Source organism: Lissotriton helveticus, chromosome 3_1, assembly GCF_964261635.1.
Source record: "Lissotriton helveticus chromosome 3_1, aLisHel1.1, whole genome shotgun sequence".
Classification (NCBI taxonomy): domain Eukaryota; kingdom Metazoa; phylum Chordata; class Amphibia; order Caudata; family Salamandridae; genus Lissotriton; species Lissotriton helveticus.
This window is the reverse complement of record NC_136061.1, coordinates 955674320-955688298: the sequence shown is the minus strand read 5'-3', so window position 1 is coordinate 955688298 and position 13979 is coordinate 955674320. Positions and strand designations below refer to the sequence as shown.

The following is a 13979-nucleotide window of genomic DNA, read 5'->3' as shown; positions in this document are numbered from 1 at the left end:
TGGATGAGCTGCTGATGCTTATTTCAATGTTACATGTAAGAGGGTCCCAGTCACTAACCATTTGAATGCAGTGAAGCGATTTTAGGATATTTCAAATAATGAAGAAATCTTTAAGAGGAATGTTGTTTATTCACATCCTCTTCATAAACTGATTATGCATACATTTTATTCGCAATTTATAACATTTTTTAATGCCCAAAGAGAGGCGTGGGTGAAGGAGCAGAAGGGGAAGCAAGTGTTTGGTGTGGTTCAGGATAGTGAAAGAAAGTTTTAACTGAGGTCACATGTGGTCACAGTGATACATTTCGCAGTTTGACAGCACATGGGCATGTTAATATTGCCATAATACATTCCTATACAAATAACATCCTATCCCAATAGTTGAAACACATTTAAAAATGTTCTGTTGAGCTTGGGTAGGATTTGTGAAGAGGAGTAAGTCGACGTTTCGACCCCTGGTGGTGTAGGTTCACTTGCACCTTACTGTGGGGTCTTCATCAGGACAGGAGAAGTGGTGAGTAGGGGGGTTGTGTAGGGACCGGGGTAGGGCACCGGCAATGCCACTTTACATGATGTTGCAACGTGTAGAAGAAAAATCTCTCTCGCTTAAACGAAGATGTGAGTTGCTTCAAACCAACACGTCCGCGATTAAATGCATGAGACGATTAAGCCTTTTGAAGTTTGTTATATCCAGCCCCGACCGGGGAGGCCTCCACAGACCCCCAGGTGGTTGCTCACTCGGATGACTGGAGCCCACGGGCCTTTTTGATTTTTCTTCTACAAGTTGCCACATCATGTAAAGTGGCATTGCTGGTGCCCTACCCGGTCCCTACACCCCCCCCTACTCACCACTTCTCCTGTCCTGATGAAGACCCCACAGTAAGGTGCAAGTGAACCTACACCACCAGGGGTCGAAACGTCGACTTACTCCTCTTCACATATCCTACCCAAGCTCAACAGAACATTTTTGACTGTGTTGCAACTATTGGGATAGGATGTTATTTGTATAGAAATGTATTATGGCAATATTAACATGCCCATGTGCTGTCAAACTGCGAAATGTATCACTGTGACCACATGTGACCTCAGTTAAAACTTTTTTTCACTATCCTGAACCAAACCAAACACTTACTTCCCCTTCTGCTCCTTCACCCACGCCTCTCTTTGGGCATTAAATTTTTTTATAAATTGCGAATAAAATGTATGCATAATCAATTTATGAAGAGGATGTGAATAAACAACATTCCTCTTAAAGATTTCTTCATTATTTGAAATATCCTAAAATCGCTTCACTGCATTCAAATGTTTAGTGACTGGGACCCTTTTACATGTAACATTGAACTACCCAGGTCCCAGTACCATTGGGTTAATCCTTTATCTGTAACGATGCTTATTTCAAGGCTAGCCTCCAAATTCCTGCATGCAGAAACCCGATTCGGAGTTTTTCAAAACTCCTAAATATAAAGTTTTGATGCCTGTCACGCCATTTTTGCCCCTCCAAGAATTACCTCAAATATCAAAGGTTAATGCTTATTCCTTAATTCCTGGAGAATGAAATTAGAGCATGTGACATGCCTCGACATTTTATTTATGACAGTTTTAAATAAAGCAAACAAAAGCGTAGTTTAGAGCTCAGTTTTTGTTTGTGCTGTTATTTAACTGCCAAAAATGAAAAGCTGACTGTCTGTCTCCATACCTACCAATCGACGCGATCCAGGTACATTGCCTCTGCTTCAATATAATCAATCGGAAAAATACATTCTTCCGACTATTCTTTTAAAATCTCCCACTTGCCTGCTCCAAAATATTGGCATGTATGCCTTGCTCTTTATATTAAGCATGCAACGAGTGCAGACAGTAGTGAATTGCAAATGTGGGCTACTTTTTTGTTAGTGCCCTGGTACGTTTCTGGCCCAGCTTTTCTTCACCTCTAAAGGTGATGTGGCGTTATGGCCAGAACAGCTGAGTTGAGAACTGGGGGATAAGAGTCGAGCCTGAGCGTCGACTCACCATCCTGAGATTCGGGGTAATTCACTTCCTCTCCACGTGCCTAAAAATGAATATAGCTGATGTGCATGGAAAGCGCTCCAATGCATTCGGAGTTCGTGCTATATAAATAGAGGACACACGGTTAACATCTAAGGCGTTCTTGGATGGTGTAGGTTGTCCTATGGTTTTAACGCTGCACTCTCTCCGTGCCCGCGCCAGGGAGGCACTGCATAGTGCTGTCTGTCTCTGAATGAGTCGCTGCTCCTCGCGTGGGGGGGGACTTCACTCTGAAGGGGGCGGTCTGGGATCCGCACACTGGGCCGGGTGGTCTCGGAGAAGGGGCGGCACAGAGGCTGGTCCCTCCCCCTCTCGGCCTCCCCTCCCCTCGATCCCACTGACAGTGCGGCCGGCTCCCGTTCTCGCTCCCCGGACCCTCCGGCGCCGCTGGCTTCACCCGTCCCCATGGAGGGCCCGGGCGGCAGGAGGCGGCTCCCGCAGCGGCTGCTGGGCGCCGAGGACGAGGCCTTGAACCAGATCGCACGGGAGGCGAGTGCTGGGTCAGGGGTGGATGAAGGGTGGGCTGCATGAAGGGAGTTAAGGGCAAGGGCTCCTCTGAGGGTGTCTGTGGTGGGGGCGGGGGGCTGTGGATATACATGAGGTGGGGGCACTGGCTGTTAGAATTGTATGGGGCCCCCATTGTATAGAGCACGGGGTGGGCGCAGAGGGTCAGCTTCTGTCCTCGCGCTGGCTTAACCCAGCTGTCACTTTTAGCCCAGCCTCCTCCGACCCAAGGGGCTGCTGGAAACGTAAGCTCGCCCGATCCCCCCACAGCACGCGGTATAGATCCGGCAAAGACCCCGTAAGGGCTGTGCCACGATATATGCAGTGCAGGCTGTCAGCTGGCTCTGTGTCCCTATGCACCCTGCACGCTCCTGTGTCCCTATGCACCCTGCACGCTCCTGTGTCCCCTCCCCACAGACCTCTTCTGCATAACTGCCGAGCAGCCACATGCCCTGTGTGTGACACCTCCAGCATGCCTTGGCTGTTTTCCTGCAGAGCATTGCATGGTGGGAGTTGCACGACCATGCTTATGGTAGGCAGAAATAAACTATAAGACCCAGAATGCAAAGCGGTGTTAGAGACAAGACAGGTCGAGGTGAAGATGTCACCCACACGAATAATCACCGGTGTCGTGTGTGCATCCGCGCGTTAGAAAAGGGGTCCATTTGCCTCAGTCATGGCATGAAGCCTTCTGTGTGTGCATGGGCTATAAAGGACGCCGCACGTGTATCCTCTGTTATGAGTGATCGCAGCATTCCCAGTGCAGGAGCTGTGTGATAAAAATATGTAATGTGTATCGAGGTTAAATGAAGGGTGTTTGTTATGCCTTTTAGGCTTTAGTAATGTACAGGGTTCTGGTTGTTGCCCCTTCAGTGGTTTTGGATTCCTTCGCAGCAGTGTTGTATATCAGAGCTCTGAGGTAGACTCATATGTGTAATAATAGCTCTTTGACGGAGGGTTCTGTGTGTATTTCCTGTGCTTTTTAGTTCTATGAAGGATACTGAAATGTGTATTAACTCCTACGTGTGTTAGCTCTTCAAAAAATACTTCCTGTACTGGCGCAATGATGGAGGCTCCCATGTGTATTAGCTCTTTGACCCTAAGCTCCCGTTTGTATTGGCTCTCTGGCGGAGGCTCATGTGTATTAGCTCTATGACGTAAGATTCAGTGTGTATTAGCTCCATGAAGGAAGCTCACATGTGTATTTTAGGCCTGGGCATAGTGTGCGAAGTGACCCAAAAACTCTGCAGCGCTGTGTAGAGTTCCGCAAGCGGCGGAGTGCGTTAGTTTGTGCCATTCATGCTAATTTTTAGCTCTGGGTGTTTGTCCCACACTGGAAAATCAGTGCATACAGCACCATAAGCAGCGCAAGAGGGCGCTGCTTCTTTCTGCTGTTCGAGTAGATGTTGTACTCGAGCGGCAGCTTCCTCAACGCAAATGGAAGGTTTCTCAACGCGAGCGGTAGCGACCATCCACGACCGCCCAAGTTGAGAAATCTTGCTAGCGGATGGTTTGGAGTAAGATTTTCCTCGTTCACTAACGTAACGTTGACGAGTGAGGAAAAAACTCAGCGGAGCAAAGTTTTTCAGAACTCCGCGCACTACGCGGACACGAAATGGGGAAAACTCTGCAAACTGGGCAGAATTTCACGACCAGGCCTAGTATATTTGCTCTCTGTCGGTAGCTCCTATGCGCGTTAGCCCGATGATGGACCTCCTGTGTGTATCATCTCCATGAGTCAGGCTCCCATATGTGTTAGCTCTAAGACAGAATCTCCAGAGCACCACACCTCACCAGGCACGGCGTTAGGTCCCAGGGCCCGCGCCCTCTCCTGCACTCGCAACTCTATGGCCGCGGCAGGTTAGAGTGCAGGAGTCCTTCTGGGTTCATGGGGTAGGTTTCCTGTTGCCGGTCCAGCAAGTCGTGCAATCAGCGACAGGAATAGGAAGTGCCATGCAGGATTAGATTGTCACTTCCATGGCCATGATGGTGTTTTTTTTTTTGACAGATCATCAGGGGAGGGCGAAGTACCTGGTGGCCCTGGCCACCCTCGTGACGGAGAAGTTACCCCCAAAATTACTTTTCAACAGCGAGGGGTCTTCCATTCATTCATCTTAAAGCACCATTGAGAGGGAAGACAGCAGTCTGGTTTGTGAGAGAGAATGTTCACACTGGCTTAAGGCATGGGCACACAGTTTATCAGTGTAGGGCATGGGGTTGTAGACCCTGGTCACACTTCTTGTAGCTCCTGAGACAGCCCGGTGTTGGAGAGCAGACCAGGGATTGCAGGCAAGGTTCTAGTGAAGGGGACCACCCCTCAGCAATGCAGATGGGTGCACCTGTGTGTTACTTCTCTGATGAAGGGTTGCATAAACCTTTGTGTTGGAGTGTTGCCCATGGAGGTCCCAATAGTAAAGAACTGTATTTATATCATGCTACTGAAATATGTACTTGTTTACTAAACTGTTATATATCCTAGAATTTTGACCTATGGTTATCTACGCTTTCTGTGTCTTGATGTGACTTACTGGCAAGGTGTCATTCTGAATAATTCTTGTTGTGTTCTGATTGTACTGTAATAAACGTGACCCCTTGTTCCAAAACAATTAGTTGACTTGTCATTGACTTCCTTGGGTTTGAGGGGGTGTGGTATGGATTGGGGGCTTCGGATCCTAACTCCCACGTGTAATAGCTCTGTGACAGAAGCTCCTACGTGTATACTGTCTCTATGATGAAGGCTCCCATGTGTATTAGCTCCCTGACAGAAGCTACTAAGTGTATTGACTCCATGACGTAAGCTCCTAGGTGTATTTGCTGTCTGACGGAAGTTCCTGAGGCAGCGACCCCTGTGCATAGCAGAGGGTCAGCATTAATTTCTCCATAGGCAGTGGCAAATTGATGGCCAGGTACGGAGCACGAGGTCAAGCACCCCATACTCCCACCCAAATGGTGACATCATCATTTGGCGCTAAGGCGGGGGTTTAAAATGTGGTGGTGAGGAAGGACCTGCCTGTTTGTTCTCTAGCTCACAGGGTGGAATGCTTCTCCAGACTGCCTGCCCATGTGGCTGGAGGCCACTTAGTGAAACTCCCACCCACCCTCACCTTGGCAAAAGGAGGGGAAAGTTTAGCATAAGAGAACGGGTCATCCCAAAAACGTGGCTGGTTTGACCCCCTTGACACGGTAATGACTTTCTGGGCACTGGGCTGGCCAGAGGGAGGATTGACCTGCTGGTGGTCCTGGACCTGTCTGCTCTACCCTGGGTTGCCTGGGATTGATTATCAACTGGGCTTCGCTTGGTGGCTGGTCTGGCCACAGGCACGTTGGTAGGGAAAAAGGTGAAGCCTTAATAATAGAATGTTGATGGCGTCGTTTGCCAAGGAACCTTTGGTGGGGGGCGTACAATGTTGGCACCAAGGTGCCTGCCCCTGCGGAGGATGTTGTCAGCAGTGTGACCAGTTTTGGGGACATGCAACTGGAAGAGTTTCTCCTCTGTGGGCAACTGTTTATAACTGCTGATCTATACCACATGTATGTTGTTTGATATATCCCAATGTCACTTGGTGTGCCATTTAATCCGTGTGATGCTTTCCTGCTTTTCTTATCTTGGTTGTATGTAATTGCCCTTCCATTCCTTGACCGATGTTTCTTGTAATTAAATAGCTGCGTCTTGGTGTTAAATACACACTCTTGGTGTCTGACTCTCTCGTTTGGAGTTGGTTGAAATGAAGGGAAGGACGGTGATCTATGGATGTGTCTTCTGTTTGGGATCTTAGCGATTGGGAAGTTGTGAGTGCGCTATTAGTGCCTTAGCTCTACAACGGAAGCTTCTATTCCGAAGGCCCCGTGTACATTAACTGTATGACGAAGCTGGTACGTGCATCAGCTGTATTCCGAGGGCCCCATGTGCATTCGCTGTATGACGGAAGCTGGCACGTGCATCAGCGGTATTCCGCAGGCCCCGTGTGCATTAGCTGTATGACGGAAGCTGGCACGTGCAGCATCAACTATATTCCGCAGGCCCCTGTGTGCATTAGCTCTGTGACGGAAGCTGGCTCGTGCATTAGCTCCGGAGGCCCCCGTGTACATTAACTGTATGACGGAAGCTGGCACGTGCATCAGCTGTATTCCGCAGGCCCCGTGTGCATTAGCTCTAGGATCGAAGCTTCCGGGTGTAGGAGCTCTCTCACAAAGCAGGCACCCGTGTAAGCACCATAATGAAGGGTCCTATGTGTATTGGCTTTAGAATGAAGGTACCATGTTTAGTAATCCGTTAATAAAATCGCCCATGGGCCTTGAGTATTATGTGTGTAAAAAAAGGCGCCCCGTTCATCAGTGCTATAAACACGAGTTCTTGTGTGCAATTTACAGATACCCCCGAGCTTGGTTAACTCGTAAGAAATGCATTAATACGCTAATAAATAATGCAGATCTTCAAGCATTTCAGCTCTGAGATGATGGGGCATTGAGTACCAGCCCTGTGGCGCACAGTATCCTGGTGATGTAACTACGTGTATTAACCCCATATGTGATAACAAACGTTTTTGGCCCCATTGTAAATGGTACCCCTTGGATCTGCTCAAAAGTGATGTGAGCGCTAAAGCCATGCTAACAGTACGGTTTCATCTTGGAGTGAATGTTAATACACGGCTCATGGTCCACTTGAGTGTCTTAGGAACGCAGAGTGCTTTAAACAAATTTGTTGATGCCAGTTGGAAGGGTCATGTTGTCCTTTGGGGCAGCAGGAGTGTAGCTTCCAATGGTGCAACAGGTGCTGTGGCACCGGAGCCCAGAGGTCTGAATGGCCCACTCACCCCTGTTTTTTTATCATTCATACAGCAGCCAGGGGGGCCATCTCCTTGCTTGCCCTAGGCGCACAACACACTGGCTACTCTACTGTGGGGCAGTTGTCTTTTGAGATGTATTAATGGCAAGCTCATGAATCCTCAGTATCTCCTGGGCACGGTCAGGGATTGACTGGCTAACGTCTCCAGTCCCACTGCAGGGGCAGCTCTAGGCTCATGGCGGCCCTGGGCAGGGAGCGTAGGTAGGGGGCCCTGGAAGAGGGGGTCGGGGGGTGGGGGGGTCAGAGTGTTTGGAAGTGGAACAGAGCTGGAGGCCGCCAAATCTCTGCCAGGGGCCGCCACGCAAATATGTATCCATCCTCAGAGGATTATTATATTAAGGATATATATTGGCGTGGCGGCCCCTGGGGTTTGGCAGCCCTGTGCAGGTGCACAGCTTGCACATGCCTTGGGCCGCCCCTGCCCACTGGGTTGGATAATAAGTTACAGATTACAGTGGTCATGAGCCTCATGATTAAGCATTGCTCCAAATTATGTGCTGATGAAATTCGCCGGTGGCTTCTCTGGAACTGGTACCCCAGGCTCTCTGCTCCTGTATAGAGAAATCTGTCTCTCCTTGGCGGTTCAGAGCGAGAGCAAAGGGGAAGGTTCACATATTAACGCAACCTTTACTTTAATTCTGCCTTTATGCCGTTATCAAGTTGCTTAAGCCCCTCCTTGTAAAATACACGTCGGACATCTTTGAAAAAATTCCATCCTTACAATGAAAGTATAAAAGTGTAAATGCTCTCTGTCAAAGTATCTATTTTCTATTGAGCAGAGCCATTAAATGTACTGCCCATCAGCTGAGAAGTGGAGGTATTTTGTACCTGTCGTCACCTGCCCATTTATAGCACCGATCCGTGAATCCTCTGCTGGATAACAGAGGTGTGGGCACCTTGAATGGTTCAGTTGCCCATGGGTAAGCTCCCTTTTATGCATAGGTCCCGAGATCCGAAGCTGCAAACTCTAGTCTTATAAGTTCTAACTCGGACCCTTATGGGGTTAATCATCTGTTGTATTGGCGGATGTTTCTACAACCCGACCTCAGAAGGGTGAAAGTGAGAGTAGCATCCGCTACTAGTCAAACTGTACTTTACAGATTTCTGAGGTGGCCTGTAAATCGCGCAGCTACTTTATCTGCGAAAGTTAAGAGCCTCTGCTAACTCAGTCTGGTCAGCCACATCCTGGTTTCCAACTTTCCATGGCACTAATGTTTACACACTCGCATGGTGCCTTCAAGCACCCTGAAGGACCAAACTATTCATGGTGGCTTCTTTCATCAGCTAGTGCAGAATCCCTCAGTAACCATACAGGGGCACATCTAATTTAACTGTACTACCATCTTTTTTTCTTTCCCAAAAGTTTGCTTCTTTTTAGCAACTTTTTTTAAGGTGAAGTTAATGCAATTTCCCCCAGATCACAATTAGTCAATTTTTGTATATAATGTTTATTGCCGTTCTTAATACAAAGACCCATGTCAAAGCAGTCTGGCACTAGTGGGCACACTCATATATTTCATGAGGCTGTAATCCCTGCATAATGTTGGACATCAGTCACAGAGGAAGAGATGAGATTTCTACAGAGTACTTGTCCCTAGAGAATTAGCGTGGTTCTTAATTTCAACAGTTACTTTTGGTGTTTGTGGACTTCTTTAAGAGACCGCCAGCCTGCTGCAAGTCATTGTTGATTCCCCCAGACCCGTACCCTCCCCCAGCAACTGCAGTTTCCCTTCTTGGTGGGTGAAAACTTATCATTATGCTGTAGGTGGTATGATCATGTCATAACAGCCAACTGAAGCGAGCGTTGTCAGTCGAGTTTGAGTTTAAAATACTTCATTTCGGTCGACGACCATGAAAGCAGCACAGAATAGGAAACACATTGCATGTTAAACAAATTAATACAAGCAAAAGCCAACATTCCCAAGAGAGGGAGCCACAATATTACATTTCGTTAAAATTGAATAAAACCTATACGAAAAAGCCAGTTTCACAGTTTAAAACACTATTTTAAACAGAACTGCATAAAATCCATATTTTGCAAAAAACAAATGCTTTCTTTGCAAGCTATATTTCCTAATTAGTGGGACAGAAGTGTGCAATTGCAGCTGTCTTAGTTACAGGTAATGTATATACTTAATATTTAGATTTTGGTGTTTGCTTGAGTGTCCTAGTGTGAACAGGCCAGGCTGCTACTAAGAATTTAGCTATTGAAAAAAGCACACAAGACTCAGGGCCATATGTATCAAGCAAATTAGCATTCGCAAAGGCCGAAATTCGCAGCCTTTGAGAATGCTAATTTGCTAAATGGTATGTATGAAACATTTTTGCTGCAAAATAAGGAATCGCAAAATTTGCTATTCCTTATTTTGCGATTGCACTTAAGGAATCGCAAATTTTGCGATTCCTTAAATGCAATGTATCAAAGAAAAAATGATTCAAAAATGCCCATAAGGATTCGCAAATTACCACCAACTTCTAGTTGGTGGGAAGTTGCGTATTCTTTTAAAAAAGCAATAAAAAAAAAAAACCAAAGGTGCCATATGACGCTCATACATGCCCTTAGGGCATGTATGTGCGCCATATGCCCCCATTTTCAGGGGTGCAGCAGGGTGTTCTTGAGACACCCCTGCACCCTTGAAAATATTCCTAATTTGCGATTAGCAAATTGCTAATCGCAAATTTCCCCTTCATTCCTATGGGCCTCCTGGCCCATAGAAATGAATGGGAAATTTGCGATTAGCAATTTGCTAATCGCAAATTAGCAATGTTAAGGAATCGCTAAAAAGAAGCGATTTTTTTACATACATACCGTTTTGCGAATTCTAAATAGCGATTCCTTAAAAATCGCTATTTGGAATTTGCAAAACGGAACTATGATACATATGGCCCTTAGTGTCTGACCTACAAATACGCAAAGCGTGCTTATGAAGCCGTATTCCAATGTGTGTGTACAAGGGGAGAATCCAGGGCTTCGTTGTCTGGTGTATGCTGGACAAAAAAAGAGCAAGTGGGCAATTGTCTACTGCGTTGCTCCACAGGCCAAGCTAGCTGCATTACGCTCTGAGTAGGATCTCCATTTACAGATGAAGGAAGCAAGCAGCAAAGCACCCAATCTAAATTTTATATACACGATCTAGTAAATGGCAGATCAATTTCGTCCAAAAGAGTTTCAAACCTTGGCTCAGGTTTGTGGTGCAGTAAGAAGTCAACTCGACTACCAGAGCATGGTAAGTCAATAGAGTGAAATGTCCTTGTATTTTTCTGTATTTATTTATTTATACAGTATTCTGCAGTCTGAACCAGGCTGCGTGGAGTGTCGGAGCACTGTGTGGTGGAGACCCATAGATCCTTTATCAGTCATGGGTGCACCTCTGCATATAGTCTACATAATAGTCCATCCGTTTCACATACAAGTGTGCTAATTGCAGCTCAGTGTATATCGTATGAGTTGATATCATTGTAGATATTGGACTGTTAGACCCTTAGGAGCTCTCCAAAGTGGAGCCAGTGTTGTAGTCGATCTACTGTTGTCTGTTTTAGCTGTGAAACCATGAAGGTCCATCTACTCTTCGAATTGTACTTTAGTGTTTGTCCAGTTTTGACTTTGGAAGACAGGAGCTTAGCCGATGTCAGTTTGTGCTTAGCGTATATCCTGATATGACCTTGGTTTTTAAGAACATCCCCTTAGCTGTAGCGTCTGTATGATTCACTCATTCTGAGGTGAAGGTGGATAGAGACATGTCGAGACAAGACATGGCATGCACAAATAGACCAACCATGGATGTGCACATATATGTGTTTGCAAATCACTGTGACCTTTGAAAGTCGTATTTTGCATTCATGGTCCTCCCCTGTACTGTTAGAGGAGAATTTGTGTTATCTTGAACCTTTGCATTTCTAGGAAGAGGTGCTTGTTCTTGCTCACAGTCCCTGAACTCTCAGGAATGGGAAGTTGCAGGTGCATTGGGAGAGCTTACATGTAGAGCAAAAATGTCAGATGCGTAAATGTGATCATGATGCGAATGGTGTGAATGCACTTCCTAGAGCCTGAGAGCAGCTTGTCAGCTGTGTGTTTAACTGCCTATTATGGTGCTATCCTGCTTTTAGTGTAAGCAATCATCGCAGTATTTCCCTAGTCCGGTTTTACTAATACCAGAGATTGTACTACTGGCTGCAAATCTGAATCTGGTCTCTACGTTGTATGCTTCGTCTGAGATATACCAACATCTGGGATTCTTTGATACTGTCTTTCTGTGTCAGGGTAACTGTAGCTTCATATCCAGTTTAGACCAAATGCTGCTAGTTGAGAATTTTGTTTTGTCTAATCCCTTTTTTAAACTTTTTTCCAATAAATTTCAGTTGGTTTGAGCTCTAGTCCTTTTTCTACAGATCATATAATTATTTATCTGGGACTCCTAGCTTACCTGCTCCCATACCTTCAGCATCATTAAACAAGCATTAGAAATGCAATCGGGCTCGGATTTATTTGAGTTTGAGCTAATGGCATTGTAAATGCCAATGTATTGTTGCTATGTGTTATGGAGTGTGTTCATGTGGTGTGTACTGCCAGTGATCTCCTTGTGAGAATATTGCACCGTTACTGCCTGTGATGTCCTTCTTGTGAGTGTGAGAAGCTTGCACCTCTGCTGCCTGTGGTCTCCTTGTGAGTGTAAGAAGCTTGCACAGCTGCTGCCTGTGATGTCCTTCATGTGAGTGTGAGAAGCTTGCACCGCTGCTGCCTGTGGTCTCCTTGTGAGTGTAAGAAGCTTGCACTGCGGCTGCCTGTGATGTCGTTCTTGTGAGTGTGAGAAGCTTGCACCGCTGCTGTTTGTGATGTCCTTCTTGTGAGTGTGAGAAGCTTGCACCGCTGCTGTTTGTGATGTCCTTCTTGTGAGTGTGAGAAGCTTGCACCTCTGCTGCCTGTGGTCTCCTTGTGAGTGTAAGAAGCTTGCACAGCTGCTGCCTGTGATGTCCTACTCACTACTCTACTCTACTCACTACTCTACTCACTACTCTACTCACTACTCTGCACTCACTACTCACTACTCTACTCACTACTCTACTCACTACTCACTACTCTACTCACTACTCTGCACTCACTACTCACTACTCTACTCACTACTCTACCCACTACTCACTACTCACTACTCTACTCACTACTCTGCACTCACTACTCACTACTCTACTCACTACTCTACTCACTACTCACTACTCTGCACTCACTACTCACTACTCTACTCACTACTCTACTCACTACTCACTACCTACTCCACTCACTACTCACTACTCTACTCACTACTCACTACTCTACTCACTACTCACTACTCTGCACTCACTACTCACTACTCTGCTCACTACTCTACTCACTACTCTCCACTCACTACTCTCCACTCACTACTCTACTCACTACTCTACTCACTACTTTCTACTCACTACTCACTACTCTACTCCCTACTCACTACTCACTTCTCTACTCACTACTCTGCACTCACTACTTTACTCACTACTCTACTCTACTCACCTCACTACTCTACTCACTACTCTACTCACTACTCACTACTCTACTCACTACTCACTACTCTGCACTCACTACTCACTACTCACCTCACTACTCTACTCACTACTCACTACTCACTACTCTACTCACTACTCTATTCACTACTCACTACTCTGCACTCACTACTCACTACTCTACTCACTACTCTACTCACTACTCTACTCACTACTCACTACTCTACTCACTACTCTGCACTCACTACTCACTACTCTACTCACTACTCACTACTCTGCACTCACTACTCTGCACTCACTACTCTACTCACTACTCTACTCACTACTCTACTCACTACTCTACTCACTACTCACTACTCTGCACTCACTACTCACTACTCTACTCACTACTCACTACTCTGCACTCACTACTCACTACCCTACTCACTACTCTACTCACTACTCACTACTCTACTCAGTACTCTACTCACTACTCACTACTCTACTCACTACTCTACTCACTACTCACTACTCTGCACTCACTACTCACTACTCTACTCACTACTCTACTCACTACTAACTACTCTACTCACTACTCTACTCACTACTCTACTCACTACTCTACTCACTACTCTACTCACTACTCTACTCACTACTCACTACTCTACTCACTACTTACTACTCTATTCACTACTCTACTCACTACTCACTACTCTGCACTCACTACTCACCTCACTACTCACTACTCTACTCACTACTCACCACTCACTACTCTACTCACTACTCACTACTCTACTCACTACTTTCTACTCACTACTCTACTCACTACTCTACTCACTACTCACTACTCTACTCACTACTCTACTCACTACTCTACTCACTACTCTGCACTCACTACTCGCTACTCACTACTCTGCACTCACGACTCACTACTCTACTCACTACTCTACTCATTACTCACTACTCACTACTCTGCACTCACTACTCACTACTCTACTCACTACTCACTACTCTGCACTCACTACTCACTAATCTGCACTCACTACTCACTACTCTACTCACTACTCTGCACTCACTACTCATTACTCTGCAC

At 46.2% G+C, this 13979-nt stretch overlaps 1 protein-coding gene across 18 annotated transcripts in view; it reads left to right on the top strand.

Moving 5' to 3' along the window:
* Window positions 1–2442: 2442 nt before the first annotated feature.
* LRRFIP1 (LRR binding FLII interacting protein 1) overlaps window positions 2443–13979 on the top strand; it is a 542422-nt gene continuing 530885 nt past the window's right edge. For all 18 annotated transcript variants that reach the window (XM_078681355.1, XM_078681354.1, XM_078681352.1 and 15 more), the window contains exon 1: window positions 2443–2535. In XM_078681355.1, coding sequence (XP_078537481.1) covers window positions 2452–2535 — 84 coding nt within the window. In that variant the 5' untranslated portion in view covers window positions 2443–2451. The remainder of the gene's footprint in view (window positions 2536–13979) is intronic.